This window comes from Equus quagga, chromosome 1, assembly GCF_021613505.1.
Source record: "Equus quagga isolate Etosha38 chromosome 1, UCLA_HA_Equagga_1.0, whole genome shotgun sequence".
NCBI classification, from domain to species: domain Eukaryota; kingdom Metazoa; phylum Chordata; class Mammalia; order Perissodactyla; family Equidae; genus Equus; species Equus quagga.
This window is the reverse complement of record NC_060267.1, coordinates 74,218,303-74,238,510: the sequence shown is the minus strand read 5'-3', so window position 1 is coordinate 74,238,510 and position 20,208 is coordinate 74,218,303. Positions and strand designations below refer to the sequence as shown.

General features: G+C 37.7%; 1 protein-coding gene across 2 annotated transcripts in view; it reads left to right on the top strand.

Annotated features, from left to right (window-relative positions):
* Positions 1 to 20,208, top strand: part of ECPAS (Ecm29 proteasome adaptor and scaffold) — an 87,325-nt gene that overhangs the window by 18,479 nt on the left and 48,638 nt on the right. Inside the window, exons 5-13 of one of the 2 annotated variants that reach the window (XM_046647955.1) lie at positions 755 to 873; positions 2,027 to 2,176; positions 5,734 to 5,902; positions 8,575 to 8,714; positions 12,098 to 12,179; positions 14,423 to 14,542; positions 17,529 to 17,614; positions 17,842 to 17,920; positions 19,735 to 19,784. In XM_046647955.1, the coding sequence (XP_046503911.1) occupies positions 755 to 873; positions 2,027 to 2,176; positions 5,734 to 5,902; positions 8,575 to 8,714; positions 12,098 to 12,179; positions 14,423 to 14,542; positions 17,529 to 17,614; positions 17,842 to 17,920; positions 19,735 to 19,784 (995 nt within the window). The remainder of the gene's footprint in view (positions 1 to 754; positions 874 to 2,026; positions 2,177 to 5,733; positions 5,903 to 8,574; positions 8,715 to 12,097; positions 12,180 to 14,422; positions 14,543 to 17,528; positions 17,615 to 17,841; positions 17,921 to 19,734; positions 19,785 to 20,208) is intronic. The other variant, XM_046647964.1, reaches the window with a different exon arrangement.

Sequence of the window (20,208 nt, the reverse complement as noted above, 5' to 3'; positions counted from 1 at the left end):
CTCGTGAAGCCTGTTCTGAAGTGAAGAATCCTTCAGAAAAGCAAATCTTTATCTTATGCATAAATCTAGATGTACGTTTATGATTTGCTTAAAATGAGGCATTCGCATGGATTATAGTGGTACAAACACAGCACAGTGTGTAGTGGTTCAAACACACCACTCAGTTTCTCTCGGTTCATCGTCCCTTGCTCGGTTACTGGAGTGAGGAATCAGAGTACTGCGGTCACTAAGACTGTGTGGTAACTGACCAGTTGGGAATCGGCAGCCTGGGGTTTAATGTGTGGTCTCCTCTTAGCTTGAAAGGATTAATGCAGCAAACCGGGATATCTGATGCTAACGTGTAGTATGTAGGTTTAGATAGAGCAAATGATTATTTTTTCTTTTCAGTGAAAAGTTACTGCATATATGACTGCTTTATTTTTTCCCCCCAGCTTTATTGAGGTATAATTGACAAATAAAATTGTATATATTTAAAGTGTACAGTGTGATGATTTGATGTGTGTATACATGAGTGCTTTAAATCAGGTCATGTTCCCTCACATGAAGCCCATTTTAAAGCAAGCATTTTGAATAAGTGGGGCTGGAATTCTTTCCGAGCCATAACAGTTGGTCAAGCTGTAATAAACATGGGATAAACACGTGGAGAGAGGATGCAATTGCTTTGTTTTAACTCCCTAAGTTATCAACCATATGTTTTTGTTGCAATCCTAGAGTATTTCCTTCACACTCACTTGCTTTTCTCTCATTGCTTTAGAATTTCACTATAATTTATGTTAAGATGGGCTATCCTCGCCTACCAGTGGAAAAACAATGTGAACTGGCCCCCACGCTCCTTACTGCCATGGAGGGGAAGCCGCAGCCCCAGCAGGATAGGTATGCTTCCCTCATTTGTCTTATCTCCCACCTGCAAGAGGCAACAGCTGCCTTTCAAAAATAGTTTTGCACGTTTGGTTTCACTTGGGTGAATGTGAAGTCTCTTTCAGCTGACAAATAATTGAATTTTCTGTGTTACCTCAGCGTTACTGTTTTGTTAATACAATTGTATAGTTTCTTGATGTGAGCATATTGTAAAGCGTGCACAACTCACATTTTTCTCAATCTAAATACATCTTTTTAGGCAGTTATTCTGAAAAAGCTGAATTCATGTGATTGCACAAATTAGAGTTAGAAAATGCTTTTCATCAAAACATTTCTGTCTTGGAGGATATAAAGTTTCAGGGCGGTTTTCTTAAGGAACAGATCACTTGTTTATATTAATATGGGAATTGGAGAGTGAACAGGTTTGGATGATACCCTTAGTTTCTAGGCTTAGCTCAGGGTTCTGTATTGTAACCCGTAGGGATGAGTGTCATCAGGAGGAGTGCAGAAATTGTGGAGGAAAGATGGAGTTAATGTTTTCAGTTCAGTCTTTTAGAGCATTTACATTATTAAAAGGGAGACTGTGATATAGATATATACAAGTAAAATTAAACTTTACAAGCACTATTTGAGATTGTTTTCGTGTGTTTGAAGAATAGCAAAAGGTGTAGTGAAGGAAGGAATTACTGAAGCCGTGTTACTTAAATTCACGCAGTGAACATTTTCATATTGGATTCCAAATATTGACATGATTGGTTTTTAATTTCTTTAGATTTAGAATCACCTTTTTTAAAATTAACTGTGGAAAAGAAAAATTTTATTGAAAGGACGTGTTATAAGTTGAACTTTACCTAAGGTTTAATGTAAAATCTCTGTGGTAACTTCAGATATTAACACTGAGCTCATATTATGTACATTTTTTTCACATGTTTTTGGTGATAAGCCAGATTGCTTAACTGCCAGTTGTCACTCAATATACTGAGCTTTCAATAAGAAAGAAATCTAGGCCAGTCCCTAGATTAGAACTTTGTAAATTAGTGGTACTGAAAATGAATGGCCTCTGCTACATTTACCACTTTTTGTTGTGTGATTTTTGTTTTGTCTGCTATTTGCATGTATAAAAACCTTGTTTTTTAAGTAGTTGCAATAAATGTAATTGTTTTTTCAGCTTAATGCATCTTTTAATACCAACCCTTTTTCACATGAAATACCCTGTTGAATCATCAAAATCAGCTTCTCCGTTTAATCTTGCTGAGAAACCAAAGACTGTGCAGCTGCTTCTGGACTTCATGCTCGATGTCCTTCTGATGCCTTACGGGTGAGTTAAAAAACAGGAACAAAATAGAGCATCCTCCTTCATGACTGCTCTGACTGTGTGGAGTTAAGTACTATATTAAATGATTCACCTTTCGCTGGAAAATGGATATGTCTCAGATTCTTTTTGCTGCAGCCCTGACCTCTCCCAAACTCCAGCCCCACTGCTTATTGACCTCTGATTGTGGAGTTGTGTTGTGATTGCAGACTCTACCTGTCCCAGCTAAAATCAGTCTCTCCCCATAAAAATCGTTCCTCGTCTGTAATTACTGTCAGTGCTTTGATGATTCTCTTAGCCATGTAGGCATACAATTATAAATTGTCTCCACATTTTCTCTTTCTTTCTTTTTTTTGAGGAAGATTGGCTCTGAGCTAACATCCGTGCCCATCTTCCTTTACTTTCATGTGGGACTCCTGCCACAGCATGGCTTGATAAGTGGTGCATAGGTCTATGCCCAGGATCCGAACCAGTGAACCCCAGGCCTCGGAAGCGGAGGGTGCGAACTTAATCGCTATGCCACTGGGTTGGCCCCCAGCTTTTCTTTTTCTTCTTGCTACAATATCAGTTCCATAATACCTCCTCCCTCCTCCTTGATGGGTCTGTTACCGAAACCAAAGTGAGTTTCCTTCCTGGCGGGTTAAATCAGACTCTCCACCGGAAGTAGTTGTCTCACAAAGTAAAGGGTATTTGTAGCAAATAGGAGACTATGTCGAATCATTTCCAGAGTTGTGATGTCCCCAAACACAGGGAAGCAGGGACCTTTTATTTCAGATGGGGAATGAATGTTCAAAAGGGAGAGGAGGGTATTTGCTTGCGCAGGCTCAGTTGGAAAGCATGCTTACACATACACTGCAGGTTACAGTAACAAGCTCTAAGCTCCTCCTGGAGAGAGAGTAGCATTCAAAATAAGGTAAATGTTGGGGCCGGCCCGGTGGTGCAGCGGTTAAGTGTGCATGTTCTGCTTCAGTGGCCCGGGGTTTGCCAGTTCAGATCCCGGGTGTGGACATACCACCGCTTGGCACACTGTGCTGTGGTAGGCGTCCCACATATAAAGCAGAGGAAGATGGGCGTGGATGTTAGCTCAGGGCCAGTCTTCCTCAGCGAAAAGAGGAGGATTGGCAGCAGTTAGCTCAGGGCTAATCTTCCTCAAAAAAAAAAAAATAAGGCAAAGGTCATAGGTGTAGTTCTTGTGGTGAGGCTTGGTCTGGTTCAGGGTGGTTGGTCATTGCATCTCCTTAACATAACAAAAGGAAAAAGAACAATTTGGAAAAACAGTTAAATGCTTCCAAACCCACCCTTGGGTTCCTGGGGGCAACTAGTGGGTGACAGGTCCTGGAACCATTCCTACTGCCACGCTCTAGTTTTGGCTCCTTTCAACTTTCGTCTCGACTTTCTCACCAGCTGCTCTTCTTCAAAACTCTCTACAGTGCCATAGAGTTTCCTGACTTTTAAAACACAAGATCTTATCAGGTCATGCCTTAAAATCCTTGGGTTATTATTTTCCAGTCATTGCACTCATGCGTTTCATCTACTCTTATGTATCCTGGCCTTTCTATGTTTTAAGAATGTACGGTTCTCTCTGCTTCCTCATCAAAAAAGAAAGAAAGAAATGCTGAAAGAAAGAAAACAAGAAACAGCAGCCAAAAAAGCCACTTTGGAAAAGCATCTCATACTAGCTTAGATGTCAGCTAGTGTCTCTCTGACATAAGTTTCTTCCCCTAGGCAGAGGACACTGTTTTCCATGTCCTAATAACACTAAACACCCATCTATATTACTACTTTGTGTTTTTATCGCATTGTTGACCTGTCCATCTTCCCTAATAGATTGGGAGCTCCTTGAAGTCAAGAGCTATTTTTTAGCTCTGGTCCCTGGCCTAGTGCCCAGGTTGTGATCTGCTTCAAGCCCATGTATTTTCTAGGAGGCCCTGCTGCCAGAGATACTTTTTATAATGGTGCTTTCATTATGTTTCTTCCCTGATCAAAAATATAATATACACTATAAGCTTGGCCTGTGGGACTCCATGTCATCTGTCCCTCAATCTTGACACAAGAGAGTTCGTGCTGTGCAATTTCTTTCCTCTCCAGTTTGCTCTGTCCCTGCCCCTGTAGTCTGATGGCGTTATTTTCTGGACCTTCAAACACTTCCGCTACCTCTACCTGTTCACTTTTCACTACTTCTCATATCATTTCTTCTCTGTCGTTTCTTTGTCCCTGATAACACGTCACATGCTGTAGCATGTGTTGCACTGTTGTTGTCTCAGCTTGCTCCAGATGGCAGAGACCCAGTCCTACGGGTGTTCCAATAATCCTGGTGTTCCTCTGTCTTGTGCTTAGGACGGGGTTTTGCGCAACGTTAGCTGTTCAGTAATTATTGATTGATTGACTTACTGCCAGTAGTCTTTCCATAACTTAGAAATAAATGAAAATCTCCTTTTATAGTTGTTAAATCAAGCAGCGGCCAGACTTGGCAGGTGAATGAGGGCTTTGGTAAATAAACTCTGAAATCCAAATTTACCTTAGGTGCATAATGTACCCAAGCCAGCGATCTCGCATGTTTTTCTTACCAGTGAGAATTTGCCTTGTTTATATAAAGATAGTAAAGTGATTCCTTAACATGTTTTCTTTTTTTAATAGATGGATTTAGGAATTGAAGGAATATGGCATGTAAATAATGTGGAATAATTTACTATGCTATCAAGGCTCTAAGTGTTTTCTTTAATTTTTATAATAATGGGTATTTTATTTTAATATCCAGTCTTATAATTTGTCAGCATAGAATTTTAGAGTTTGAAGGGACTTGAATTAATACTTTTATCAAAGTTTTCATTTTATAGATGAGGAATACCAGTTTAATTGGGTCAAAATGAATTTACCAGAAATCTTATTTTTAATCTATAGAAGCTAAAAATGAAATAGAATGATAAATTAATAAATAGGTAGCTCCAAAGAACTTTGCACATACAATGGGAAAAACCTGCTTCTTATTCTGACTTTTCCTCTTTAGGCCGTTTTGAAGAATCTTTTCATTTTGGGGGCGTTATGTGCTTGTGTGGTAGGTGTTCTGGAGGTTTCAGGGGCTTTTCTAATGCAGGAGTATAAGGAGTTCATGGAGAAGTGAAGGTGGATTGCAACTTACCAGAAATGAGAATGACTGTAAAAATATTCTCAGCTTTGGGTGTAGAACAATAGTTTTTTTTTTACCTCCCTTAACAGTCAACAGACCTTTCTCTGTGTTTGTCGACTAAAACCTCAGAATGCGGTGGGTCTCTAGTGGCTCTTAGAACAAGTGTCTATAGATTGAGAGTGAATAAAATATTTATAGTCTTTGTTGATAACTGTTCATTCATAACCAAGTTGAGCAGATGTACTCTTATGGTTAATTACTGAAGAAGTAGATACCTTTTTTGATACTTTTAAAATTTTTGTGATGAAATTTTAATTTCAAGTGTTTATTCTTCTGAAAAATTCTGTGGGAGGAAATTGTATAATTGACTGTATTATATATGCTTTGTGTATATATTTCTTTTAATAGAGGGGTTAAATTTCTACTTCCTTTGCAGATATGTGTTAAATGAATCCCAGAGTCGCCAAAATTCATCTTCAGCACAGGGTTCTTCTTCAAATAGTGGAGGGGGTTCTGGGATACCTCAGCCTCCCCCGGGAATGAGCTTTTATGCAGCTAAACGAGTTATTGGTGATAACCCATGGACACCTGAACAGCTGGAGCAGGTATCACACACTTGTTCATAACGGAACTTAATCCTGTACGCCAGCCCCTATGAAGGCCGTGAAAGCATGTGTAACGCCATTGCCACCTATTCAGGCTCTCTAATGAAATCTGTTTGAAAGGAGCGACTGATGTAATGTGTTCTCTTCATTGTGTCAATTACTTGTTAAAGCCCCAGGGAAAGCGGGGCGTGGGATCTGGTCTTCAGTTTTTCTAATATTGCTTAACATATTTCAAGTATAAAATACAGCCCACTTATAAATTGAGAATATTTAACTTCTTTCATTTTAGTTTTTAATTATAGGTTTAGTAATCATCTGGCCGCTTTGATGCCGTTAAAATACAGTTTATCTTCCATTCTTCAGCTTTTGAGGGCTGTAGATTTTGTGTAAAGTGAGGAACTCCTCTACTCACCATAGTGACAATATAGGGGAAAAGCATGACTCCCTTTTGTATTTCTTCCTGGGAATTTAAAAGTTGGCATTAAGAATTTTATTCTGGATTTAAACAGGACACAGATGTTCTCTGAGCAGCTTTTAAAAAAGACTGGTGCTCTCCAGAGAAGGCGCCTCACTGTGTCTGTGTCATCAGGCACCTCAGGGAAGAACAGATGAGATCAGTATGTAATTATTTTGGAATTCAAGCATCATGGGTTAGTCTTCCAATCCTTCCTTTCTTTCTCCACGACAGTCTAAATGATTTGATCCTTTTCTTTTTGGGAATGGAAGTGACCGCTGATGAAAACAGTGTTCCCAGGAGAGGGAAAAAGGCAAGTGGGGTGTTCTTGCCACTCACAGATTTGTAGAATGATTTGTTCAGTGAGGGTTAAATTTGATTAGGTTTACTTCTTCATGTTTTATAGATTTTTTTCCTCCTTAAACCATGGTGTGAGTAAGAAAGAAAGGTAAATAGTACCAGAAGCTACTCTTTATTGAGTGTGATCTCTGTGACAGGCACTATACTTAGTACTTTCAATACATTATCTCATTTAATCCTCACAGCCACCCGGTGAGGGACAGAAATTGTTTGTTCCGTTTTGTAAAAGGAACTGAGGTTTTGAGATTCATCATGGTCTCGCTCCTAGTATTAGGCTCTGAATCTCCGTCTCTCTGAGGGCTAAAGTTGTAAGTGTGGGAGAATAATTGTTAACGTTGAATTGTAATCTTATGTTGGGCATTATTTACCAATTTCTAAGGGCCTCTGTATGCCTTTTGTCAACTTCATAGTGTTGAAATGAACAGTTTAGTTTCAAGGATGAAAGCTTTTTTCCTCTTATTTTTAAGTCTCTCTTTTGTTTTATGTATTTTTCTTCCAGCCAAAACAGCTTTTATTTTTTAATGATAAAGTTAATGACAGTGTAAAGATTCAAGTAGTACAGAGCATTATCAGGAGAAATTAAAAACTACCTGGAATCCTGTCACCCCACTTTGTCATTCATCTACAGACTGCTCTGTGTGTGTGGCTGTGTCCACAAACACAATTTTACATAGTACATTTTTGTATATCATATACTACATTATTTGTAGTTCACTTTTTCATTTAACAGGATATCAGGTTTTTAAAAAAAGTCATCCTTTTTAATGTCTGTATAAAATTTAATTATATGTAAACCACATATTTTTTTTAACTAGTTTCCTGTTGATGAACATTAGTATTGTTTTCAGGTTTCATTGCACTTTTTTTGTTTATATCTTTGTGTAGTTGACTTCCGTAACTATTCTTTTTATGGCTTAAGAAATGTTCGAGTCTTTTCTATTGTAGCTCTTGTTACAGATAAGTTGTGTTAAACAAGGGGAGGGAAGGCAGGCGTTTTTATGATCTTTTTGTATACCTTTAAATTGCATCCTTTGTCATTGAATAATTGTAAACTTTATCAATCTTAATCGGTGTACATAAGAACTATTATGTAATGGATTTTTAAAGGTAAAGATACAGTGTTACTTTTCAGGTATATTTATCCTAAATAGAGTTATTTGTAGCGGAATTCATAGCTCCTTCACATTGTGTGTAGTTCTAAGCCGAATCTCGCTTTAGTCTGTGTTCTATTTTAGCCAGGCAGTTAGATCGAATACCATTTGACTGGAATTTCACTTGCATTGACTAGAGTATATTTGAAATTGTATTGTTTTCAACGTATTAAGAATACTGAGGCCAGAATTAGTATATTAACAATAGAGTGGGACTCCATGGAACGTGAGTTGTTTAGTTCTTTTTCACCTGTCAAAACAATCCAGGAAGCACTTTATTCCTAATGTACCACTCTGTTACCTGGAAGCTCCAAATTTGGACTTTAATTCAAGGCTTCATCATTCTAGAGAGGCTGTGTAACCTCTGTAGGAAGGCTGTGTATTGTAATGGTCTTGGAGTCTGAGACACTTGGGTTTGAATCCTGCCTTCATCATTTACTGTGTGTCTTAATCTCTTAAGCCTCGCCTCAGTTTCCTTATCAGAAAAATGGGTACAATAATATTTATCTCATTGATTGTGAGGATTAAATGAAATGAATATCTATGGTTAGTACGGTCCCTGGCACATTGTAAGCCTAAATAGGAGCTACTGCTGTGCTTGCTATTAATCCTTGGTTTATGACCATACTGATAGGTTAAACAGTATTTTTGGTTAGTGGTCTTTGTGTCTCTGATCACTGTTTCTTCTTCCCTCCATTTATGTACAGTGCAAATTGGGTATAGTGAAGTTCATAGAAGCTGAACAGGTGCCTGAGCTGGAAGCTGTTCTCCACCTTGTGATCGCTTCTAGTGACACACGCCACAGTGTAGCCACGGCAGCCGACCTAGAGTTGAAAAGCAAGCAGAGGTAAACTACTTCCCTTGTAAACTTCCAGAATTGAAAAGAGGCTCGATTTCTAAAAGCTTACTCGGCACATATTTGTTCTTTTATGATTTTGTGTAATGAGACATTCAGTTTATGAGATTATGAAATATATCCAATTTGTAATAATGACAGTATGCTAGAGAGCAGAATTCTGTGTAAAGACCAAGAAGAAAAGCTATTGCAGAAGTGGTTTCAAACTGGAATGGGTCAGAGAAACTACCACAAGAAATGAGACCTTTGGCTAGGTAAATGAGCTTAAAGAACTGATGGGAAGGAAAGTGTCAAGACCCAGAAGTTATTCATTTCTGATTCTTCCTCTATCTCAAACCATTTGAGAATGTTTTTAATACAGGATCTGAAGGTTTTATGGTTAAGACAGTGAAAATTAGGTCGCAAGAAAAGAGGTGCTGAATAGATCTAATTCACACAAGAGAAAATACAAATGCTAAATAGGCTCATAGAAAATATTTCGGATAAGAAATAAAGCAAAATAAAACAATGGTGTGCCAGTTTGTACTCATTGGTAAGTAAAATTGTGTAATAGTTGATTACACCATTTGAGTTTCTGTTGAAACCTCTGTTCTTACACCTTGTTGATTGGCATTATAAATTGAAATATTTTTTGGAAAGCAGTTTGCACCAAATAATGAATCATAAAAATGTTTAGAATCTTTTCTCTAAATCTTCTGGGAATTTATCAAGAGAATCATTCAAAAGAAGAATATTATATTTAGAAAAATGTTATAGATTTGCTCATTGTACCATTTCCTATAATTGTATATAGAAAAAAAGGAAACTCATATTTCCACAGGGGAAACAGTTAATTAACTGTGTATATCTATATGGAATATTAGGTATCTGCCAAAATAATTATAAAAATAATAAAGCAACATGTAAATTGCCCCCAAGTCATGGCAAATGAATAAAGCAGAATACAAAATGATGTGTGTACTGATTTAAAAAATGACATATGCAAAGACTAAGGAATAACATGAAAAATTGAAGATACTTGGTTAAAAAAATCAAATTATGCAATAGTTCTTTTTTGAATTTGTTTTAATGTTTAATAACATGCTAAAAGACAGTGGAATGCGGATAAGGTAATAAAGCTTTATAAAGGTTGCATATATTGTAGTTTTCCCTCTGCAAAGAAACCGATACAAGTAGGTGTAACAGAATAGGGAAATTAACTTCACTGTGTCTTTGTTTGCTTGTTGAAATATAAGCAAACTCTGTGTGTGGTGGTGGTTGGGAACAGCTTTCCACTAAAGGGCATGTGAGGTGGCAGAGAGGAGGAGCGTGTTTGTCATGGAGTTGTCTGGTCGTGCCTCCTGCTGATTGTCTGAGTTTGGAAAACTCATTTAACCTCGCCAGGCTGTGGACTCTATAAGCCAAGAAAGTTGGACTAGACTATACTTAACATTCCTCCCAAGTCTGAAATTCTTTCATGCTGCTTAGATCTGCATCTCCCTGGTATCCCTTTCAAGGAATTTATTTGGTTTTAAAGTATCAAAGAATCTTTCTTTAAAACTTCCAATTGTGTTTGAACTGACCCCATTCTTTACATCATATAGTGAATTGTATTGTTAGAAATATAAACGTGGTGCTTGAGTATTCTAATTAGTTTTGGTTTTGTCTATTAGAACAAGTATAAGCAGGGGCTGGCCCGGTTGCCTAGTGGTTAGGTTTGCACACTCCGCTTTGGCGGTCCTGGGTTTGCAGGTTCAGATCGCTGATATGGATCTAGTACCACTTGTCATGCCATGCTGTGGCAGCATCCACCATACAATAGAAGACTCGCACAGATGTTAGCTCAGTGACAATCTTCCTCAAGCAAAAAGAGGAAGATTGGCAACAGATGTTAGCTCAGGGCCAATCTTCTTCACAAAAAAACCAACCAACCAAAAAAAACCCCAAGTATATGCATTTTTCCATAAAAATAATCTAACATTGTTAAGAGGTGAAAAGTGAGTTGAGAACAAATATGTAGATATTATCCCATTTTGTTAAAGAAAAATCCCAAAGTATCTCTGCAAGTGATGCGTCTATTGATTTATTTCTTTATCTACATACCTGCATACTCATCCACCTATTTTACACACATAGGAAAGAAGTCTAGAAAAACATACACCAAAGTTATTGGTTACGGAAAAGGAATAGTGAGGGATATTGTGCAGATTATAAGGAATTTATTTTCTATATTATTTGTTTCTAAATTTTCATAAAAGTGTAATCAGAAAACAAACTAGAAAGATGGCAAGAGGAAAAGTAGAAGAAACAGTGAGATTTATCCTTTTTTGTTAGGTTTTCAGTTTGTTTTACTAAAGTGGTTGTGTGTTTTGTCAAAAATCTCTAAACCTGTAGTATTTATAAAGGGCAACAAAGCTTGAGGATTAGTTAGTAGCAATCAGCTGAGGAAAGATGTAGGTGACCAATAACTAAAATAGAATTATAGAATGTCTTTGAGAATAGTGGCATTGTAGATATCCAAAGAAGCAGCAGATGATAAGCTATGAAGGAAGAGATGGATTAGAAAAACAGTCAAAGCAGCGTGATAAATTGTGTTTGCACAAATACAGCATAGCTTGAAAGCAGAACCAGTGTCTTAGAATGGTTAAATCTCAGTAATCAAGTGAAATCTAGGATTGAGTTATTGCTGGATTCATAAGATGATGGGGTGGGGGCTGCTGCAGAGGGTGGGTGTCAGGCACCAATCATGGTATATTCTAATTCACCTCATTGTGGGGCCCAAGCAGGGACAAGTCTCAGTGACTAATGGTAGCATGACTGATCTGTAGAATTAGGAGCTGAAGCTGCAAGTGTGTGCTGGTAGATAAGGCAGACGGGGATGCTGGGAATCATGGTGACACAATATCAGAGAAATGTGATGGGCTGCAAGCTGCCTACGGTTGTGGCTTTAATGGGCAAAAGTTTTTTTGTCGCTTTACTTTATCGCTTCTGAATTTAGCAGTGGGTAAGCGAAAGAGTCATGCCTCAGAGCTCTTTGAGCGAGTGTAGTGTAGCTCTGCTCTCTTGGAACGGCTCCTCGGCGTTGGCCTGAGACTGGACTACAGTCCAGTTTTCTGGTGTGGTACCAAACTGGGCCATTGGCTACAATGATCTGTTGAATCAAGGTGGGACAAGTGACTTTTATTTTATTTTTTCTATTTAGGTTTTTAAAAACTAACTTTGATAGAAGTTAATCCCTTTCCTGTCCTTCTCTTGCACAATATCATTGGCTCATTTCCTTTGTGTGTTTCTAATATTTTCCTTGATAACAAATATTGGGGATATGATTTTTTGAAATCACTGAAGTAGGAGAAAGAAAAATTTTTTTTAACGAGCTGTGTTGAAACCTTCTGTAGCTTGATTGACTGGAATAATCCTGCCATCATTAATAAGATGTACAAAGTATACCTTGGAGATATACCCCTGAAGACGAAAGAGGTAGGTCATTTTGGTTTATTCTCATAGCACCATAAAAAGCAATTTGTTGACATGAACTGTCTATATTTGAACATTTTCTCCTAGTTATTTTCATTGAAGCTGTACCTATGCTATAGGAAATACTAGTTTTAAGCCATACTGTTCTAGGTGGATTAAAATCTCCTGGTAACTTAGTTTACCTGATTGGGTGTTTTCAATTCAGGTGCTTAAATAATGATGATACGTTGTCTAGACTAGGGATCAGCAGACTTTTTCTGTAAATATTTTAGGCTTTGCTGGCCCTATGGTTCTGACGCTGCAACTACTCAACTCTGCCATAACATGAAAGCAGCCATAGGCAAACACGTAACTGTATGAGCATGGCTGTGTGCCAGTAAAACTTGATGGATGCTGAAATTTGAATTTCATGTCCTATGAAATATTCTTTTGATTTTTAAAAAATCATTTGAAAGTGTAGACTATTCTTAACTCACAGGCCTTCCCGAGACAGATGGTGGGCCAGATTTGGTCCGTGAGCTATCGTTTGTTGCCTCTGTTGTTGACACTGGCCTGGAATCCAGAACATTAGGTCTGTGGTCTGTTGAGCCTGGTCTGGATCTAGGACAATAGATGGGTCCTTCTGAAGCACTGAAGTAAGATGTTTGCTTCATGACGTAAGTTCTGTTTGGTTCACTGTGTTTAAAAGTGTTTCAAGTTCAAATCCAGACATACAAAGATTATTTGTTTGTTTGCTTGCTTTTTAAACCATAAAGAGTTGTGTTAAAAAATCATAGTAGCGCCATTAGAAAAAATTGAATGTGATAAAGCAGAAAGAACAGTGCGTGGCAATTGGGACCCCCCTGGATTCTAGTCCTGAATGACTGCCCATGAATATACTGGGAGGAGACACTTGGCTAACCACAGAACTTCTCGGGCCCTCGTGTTCTTCATGTAGCAGACAAAGGGTTGGATCCGCTTAGTGGATCGGATCCACTTCTCTGAGTGTGGTCCGTGGACCCTGGTCGGCTCACAGAGAGACTCAGAGGTCCATGAAGGCAAGAAATTATTTTCTTTTTTCACTGTGTTGATATTTGCACTGGTGGAGCAAAAGCCTCGGTGCCATGGTGTAAGTGCCGGGGTCCTAGCGCAAATCACAGCTGTGTCACCAAGTAAAGCTAGCAGTCGTTCTCTTGTTCACTGCAGCACTCATGGTAGAAAAAACAAAAACAAAAACGAGAGAGAGAGAACAAAACTCAGCTTTACTTAAGAATATCCTTGATTATAAATAAAAAATTATTTTACCTGAAGAGTAGACAGGCAAACTATGGTTATTGAGATAGGTATTTGGCAAATATTTTCTCTAAAATGAAAAAATGAGGCTTCAAGAAAAACAGTGATGTATTGGTAATGATAAAAGCTGAGTTTTCAGGCAAAAATTAGAATTTTGGGAAACTTATATTCCTCACCATGAGCTTGACAGCTTGTCAGTACTTAAAGACTGATGAGGTTGCTGGTGATATTAACATGTGATTTTTTTCTTTTTTTGGTTGTTTTATAATGAAACATTTTCTTAACTCAGTGAGCCAATATTTTCCAAATGACCAGTGATGTTACAGAAGTATACAGGGGTCAGGGACCTGGCCACCTGCGAGGTAGAACAGTGGAATTTAGTATAATGGAATATGCAAAAGTTCATTGACATGGTTGCAAATTCAAATGGCTGCTATCCTTTAAGAAACTATTGTTCATCAAGTTTTGGTGTAGTATCAAAGCGTATCCATAATTACCTGAAAGGCTAAAATCATCTCCACTTTTCCAACCACATATCTGTGTGAAGCTGGGTTTTTTTCATGTACTTTAATGAAAACAACATATTAAATAAGAATCCAGCTCTTTTCTGTTAAGGTGGACATTGAAGAGATTTACAGCAAATGTAAAGCAGTGCCACTCTCTCAGTATAGTTATTTGTTTTAGAAAATATATTTTTCTCAAAAATATGTTATTTATGAAAATACGTAATAGGTTTATTAATATTATCTTTAAGTGAATAAGTATTGAAACATTTCTCAATTTTAGTTTCTTAATGTAAATATTGATAGGTATTCCAATATAAACAAAAACTCTTTGAAGCCTTCACAGATTTTTAGGAGTGTAAAGGGATCTTGAAACAAAAGTTTGAGAGCACTGATTTAGATGGTCTCATGACTTTTTCAGTTCAAAATAATTTTGAAATTGTGAGTTATAATCAGACTTATTTTCGACAGGGAGCAGTGCTGAAGCCGGAGCTGAAAAGAGACCCAGTTAGTACGAGAGTCAAGTTAAAGATTGTCCCCCATCTCCTTCGTTCTAGGCAAGCTGCAGAGACCTTCCCAGCTAACATTCAGGTAATTCATTCTTTCCAGAGAAAAATAGCCTGTTTACAGCTTTGCTGTCTGATTAGAGGAAGAGCTGCATTAATGGATATTTAGGAGGTAGGTTGATGTGTGTAACAAGATTAATGAGATTTTGTGTTTCTTGTAGTTTCAAGTTTAGCTGCAGAAATGATTTAAAAATTTTTATTACAGAATATATACTATATGTGGTTCCCATCCACCCTAAATGTATGGTGATAATCCCTTTCAAACTGGTGTTTTTCTGAGTAGCTTTTCTCCAAAAATGGTACCACCAGAAACTTGGTCAGTGAAGTGGAAAAATGAGTCATCCTTGACTGAAATGCCACGTGAAGGCAGCGGCCGAATCCTCTCGAATCTGCCTTCCCAGTATCTTCGTCTCCCCACGCCTAATGCTAATATTAATGGAGACTGTCGTTGTTTGGGTCTTCACGGCTGTCTTCTGCCTTGTTTCCTTGGCTCCAGTCTTGCCCACAGCCAGTCTGTTTTCCGTGTTGCTGCCAGAGTTGATTGTGTGGTTGGAAATCCTCGTCCTCCCTGTTGGTGTGGAATACAAGCCCCTTCGCAAAAGCCCTTGCCTTTTATCCAGGTGGTGACCAGCTCCACTTGGGAGGCAGAGAAATTGGAGTATAATTTTGTCATTAGTTATTTGCTTTTGATCTTAAATAAGCCTCAGGCCTTTTTCTGTTTTTCTTAAAAAATTTTTTTTTTAATCTGTAAAATGGGTGTAACAATAGCAGCTGCCTCCTAGCAATTTTGTGAAGACTGAAGGGGATAATAGGTAGAGAGTTTAGAGCACAGTGGCTCATTGAGTCACGAAGTTCTCAGTAAATGGGACAAAGTTGGCAGTTACTTCCCTTCTGGTCTCGTAGCTCACTGCCCCCCTTGCCTTGTATCTTATGCTGCAACAAAAAAAGATTGTTGCTCTTTAAATATGCTCTTTTCATGGCTCTGTGTCTCCACTCACGATGCTCCCTCTGCCTGGCATAGCTCCCCTTCTCCTCTTAGCCTGGTAAACATCTACTCATGTTTCAGGACTTGCTCGGGTGTGCCACCTCCTGTCTGAAATGTTCCCATTTCCTGCCTCTCCTCTCTGTTAGTCCCAAAGTGAGAACCGCCTCCTTTGTGTTCACACACAGAGAGCATAGGATTCTGTCTTAGCATCTCTCACGCCTAAGACTTATTTGTTAAGCATCTGCTTCCTCCTTCTAGATGATAAACTGTTATTCCCAGTATCTGGCACTATAATATTTGACTAATTTCAAGTACTCTGTTCTGTCTCTATAAACATAAAATTATACAGAGCTTGCATTTTACTTTCTAAGCACTGTTTCCCAGACAGTGTCTTGATAATTTTGGTTCAGAACATTGGTTGTAGAAACACTAGGTTACATACTAAGCAGCTAGAATTTTGTGACAAAATATTCATAGATATTCTGCAGGTGTACACTTTTTTTTTAAGATTTTAATTTTTCCTTCTTCTCCCCAAAACCCTCCAGTACATAGTTGTATATTTTAGTTGTACGTCCTTATAGTTGTGGCATATGGGACACCGCCTCAGCATGGCTTGATGATTGGTGCCAGGTCCACACCCAGGATCTGAACCAGTGATGCCCCAGGCTGCCAAAGCAGAGTGCACAAAGTTAACCACTCGGCCACAGGCCAGCCCCCGAGGTGTATACTTTATTTGTAGTTATTTATGTTTGTAAAATAAGTCCAGCTAAAATTTTTTACTTTCAAAGACAAACTCATTCTCTGTCCCCCATGAATATTCTTCCTTTTTTTCTATTCCCATTTCTAATAATGGCATTACTGTTCTCTTCTGTAGTTGGCCCTTCCCCTTTCTTCTCCACCAGTCTGTCAATCACAGAATCCTTGAAGATACCATTCAGATGAGCCGCCTCTTTCCTGATACCAATACCTTTAACCAGACACATGTCACCTCACCTTGATTTTGAACATATGAAAGCACCCATGTATAACATGTATAACATGTGCACCATGAATTTTATTTTTTCTCACAAAACATTAGTGTTCTCATTAATCCATTTGCTTATATTAACTTAGCATATTTTCTATATAATATAGCATTATCAGATAAATTTTCTAAAAAAAGTCTTTTCCAAATAATGTAGCACTTGATTATATATTGTCCTTTATCATTTTCAAAGTATGTACATTTGACTGCTCACCATGGTTGAGTGCCTTGCTAGCAATGCCTGTCTCTGTTTTTGAATCTCACACTGCATTGCGTAGTGTCGATTATACAGCAGATGCTCAGTGCTATTCTGTGTCCAGTCACATGTTATGGTTAAGGAAGATCAGAATACTACTAGTGGTTTTAGGAACCAGAGGATGGTGATTTGTGTTTTAAGTCTAAGACTGTCTTTCCCGTAAAAAGTAGGAATTTGAGGAGTTTAGATTTCTTTGCTATTGCTGTTTAACGTGTGAACCTTCTGGATGTTGCACAGGACTCATCTACGTGATCTTTTGGCTTTCTAGACATGACTGTACTGTACACGGAGCACCCATACCCCGACTGTACGCTTGTAGAATGCTTCAGTTTTGATATTTTCTGTGAAGCTTTTACCATAATTCGTTCTGAATGACTACGTGTAATTAAGAAACCTAATACCTCCAAAGTGATCTTATCTGCCGGTGTCCCCTATGTGATATGGAGTGGCAGAGTGGTGGCCCACTGCAGTGTGGACTCTGTGTTGCTTCCTCATGGTAGACCCACAAGTTTTGCAGACTTTTAAGATCAGCCATTGTGTTTGTTACTCCACAAGCTATTGATTGGAGCTACTGGTTGGCTTCCTAAGTTGGTCAGCTAAAACGTTTGTCTGTGTTAAAAAGAATGGTATTAATTTTGAAGAATGAGGTGTAGTGCAAAAAGTCTGCTGTTGAAACCTGACTAAGATTTGAAAACAGTAAACTGCTATTGTTAATTGATGTTCTTGACATTGTTCCTCTTTCGTAGGTGGTGTATGATGGACTTTTTGGTACAAATACAAATTCAAAGTTAAGAACATTATCCCTGCAATTTGTGCATCACATTTGTATAACGTAAGTTTTTTGAACTATTTGACTGTAAAGTTTTCAAGCTGTCGGAGTGATCAATGATTCAAGTATATCTTACCCAGAAAGAAATCATGTTTGCTCATCTTTAAAAAATTTCAGACTTTAATAGATTAACTTATTTCAGTTATGTCTCTGATTAAGTAATTATCTGAAAAGATACGTAATTACGACATTCTTATCTTGCTTTGTGTATGTGTGCTATTTTTTTAAAGTTGTCCAGAAATCAAGATTAAGCCATTAGGTCCAATGCTTTTGAATGGCCTCACCAAGCTAATCAATGAATATAAAGAAGTAAGTGACTTGTCTTTTAAATTTTGTTAATGTTTTATATTTTAAAATATTTTCTGTTATAAACCTTTCTGGTCTACGTGTTGGTTTAGTTAGTTACAATTTGCTATTGTTCCATCATTTCTTAACATTTTTACTTGAACTGGTGCAAATTTCAGAAATTACTACCATCTTTTGCTTTTTTCTTTTTGAAATAAGTGCTACAAAGTGATATGAATCTTGAGGAGTCTTATCACTTCTTTAAATAACATTTTTTTCCCAAGCAAATGCAGTTTATTCTACTTTTAGCACTGTGAAAAAATGGAATGAAAATAATTAATTAAATTTTATTTTATGATTTATTTCCATATGGGTCTATTTGGATCTGCTTATATTGAGAAACAGCGTTAATTCTTAGGGGCTGAGATTTTACTGATTCAAAATTCTGTCAAAACATGCATTCAGTAAATTTTTGATTCCTTAAGCTAAGTGGGATGAGGATTGCTTGGATTGTAGATTTTTGAATCTTGTTTGTCCTTGCTGTATCACTCTCACCATCTCCGGTATATCAGGGGAATTTACTAAAAAAAAAAAAAAGTGAGGTTTCAAGAACTCTAGTTAAGGTTATTTTCCTAAGTCTTAGCTAAACGTGAATGCATGTTTGCAGTAGTACACTGACCAAGATTTTGCCATTTGGAGTTAGAATTCAGTTTGAGTCCTAGTTTTGTTCTTTGGTGAGTAACTTAAAATCTTTGGACCTTTATTCTTTATTGAAAAATGAAAGTAATACCACTTCACTGGATTATTGTGAAGATTAAATGAGATAATACACAAATGCTTCAGCACCGTGAAGGCACATTAGTAGATATTATTCGTGGAAAGCTGTTCACTCGTTGTGCAGCTGTGCTTGGGGGGCAGTGTTAGGCCTGGCTCTCTTTTCTTCTCTTTTTGCATGGTGCTTGCATGCTTGTTAGGGCCTAGGGAGCCTTTCAGATTATTTTTATGGCATAGATAGTCAGATACTTTGGATGGTTGGTAGAAATAAAAATGCTCTGGAGGTTTTAGGGAGAATCTCTGTATTTAAAAATAGGTTAGAGAGGCCAGATAAACTACAGGGCCCTCATCTCCTTACCTCCAGATGACGCCTCCAAGTCTTCCCAACAGATGTGTCGATAAGGTGTGGAAGAGTGAATCCCGTGTTAAATGGATAAACTTCAACTAACAGAAGTGTTACTTTGTTCTGAGGAATCAGTCAGGCTATTGGTTTTCATGAAACTATGTACAATTCTATCTGTTTGAGGAGGGAACCTTACGAACCCACTTGATGACTGTGATCCCTTTAATTTTTTATAGTGGACAATAGAAGAGGAAGCTGTTCATTATAGTGCAGAGTTTTAGAGAATCCCTCCCCAGCTTACCTTACCTGGATCCTAGTCTGTCGGACCAGTGGTGAATTTTCTACTCAGTTAAGCGGCTTTCCTAGTGTGTTGAAGATGAATTTTGGTGTTTGCAGGTTACGTAGTGTTGAAAATATCCTGAACTTAGCACCAGCTAAGAGGACCTTTTCATGTATGACCACTGCATTTTCCTTTTGGAGTGAGTTGGGGATGCAAGGTTCTGTTTTGTTTTTCCTTTTAGTAGTGTGATGAATTCTGGGTTTGGACTTTGTTTGCTTGTTTGTTTTGTTCAGATGCTAATATCATAGAGTTAGGCAGAGAGGGACCAGGTTTAACAAGGAGTGAAATAATGCATGTAATTGCAGCAAAAAGGTTTTGCCGTTTACTGTGTTTTTTGTTTTGTCTGTTTTTTGTTCTTTTTTTTTTTTTCTTAATTTCAAGGACCCTAAGCTACTGTCAATGGCATATTCAGCTGTTGGAAAACTCTCCAGGTGAGTAAACTCTTTTTCAGTGAGAGATATCCTGTTGGTAAATTAAGAAAAATTATGTGGCATTTAATACAGGATGGAGAATAAATGTGCTGTGATTCTGAAAGGAAATGTATTTAATGGCTATAGGTTCTTTAGAAATGTCTTCCTTGTAGAAGGAAAATAATGTGCTTTTTAAAAAACTTACATTTGAAGATGTTACCATATTAAACGGTAGTCTTGAAATGAGATTTTGAACTGGATTGTGTCATCGTGGGTTACATCTTCTTGTACCCGAGAGACGTTTGATTGACCTTAGTGTTCTTGCTGCTACTTACTACTATAGTAGTCTTTATAATCCCAAGAATGAAAGTTTTTCTAGTGATTCTCTTTTTTAATGGTGTTATATTCTAATTCCGAGTGGCCCTGTTTCCAAAGATGGACTTTT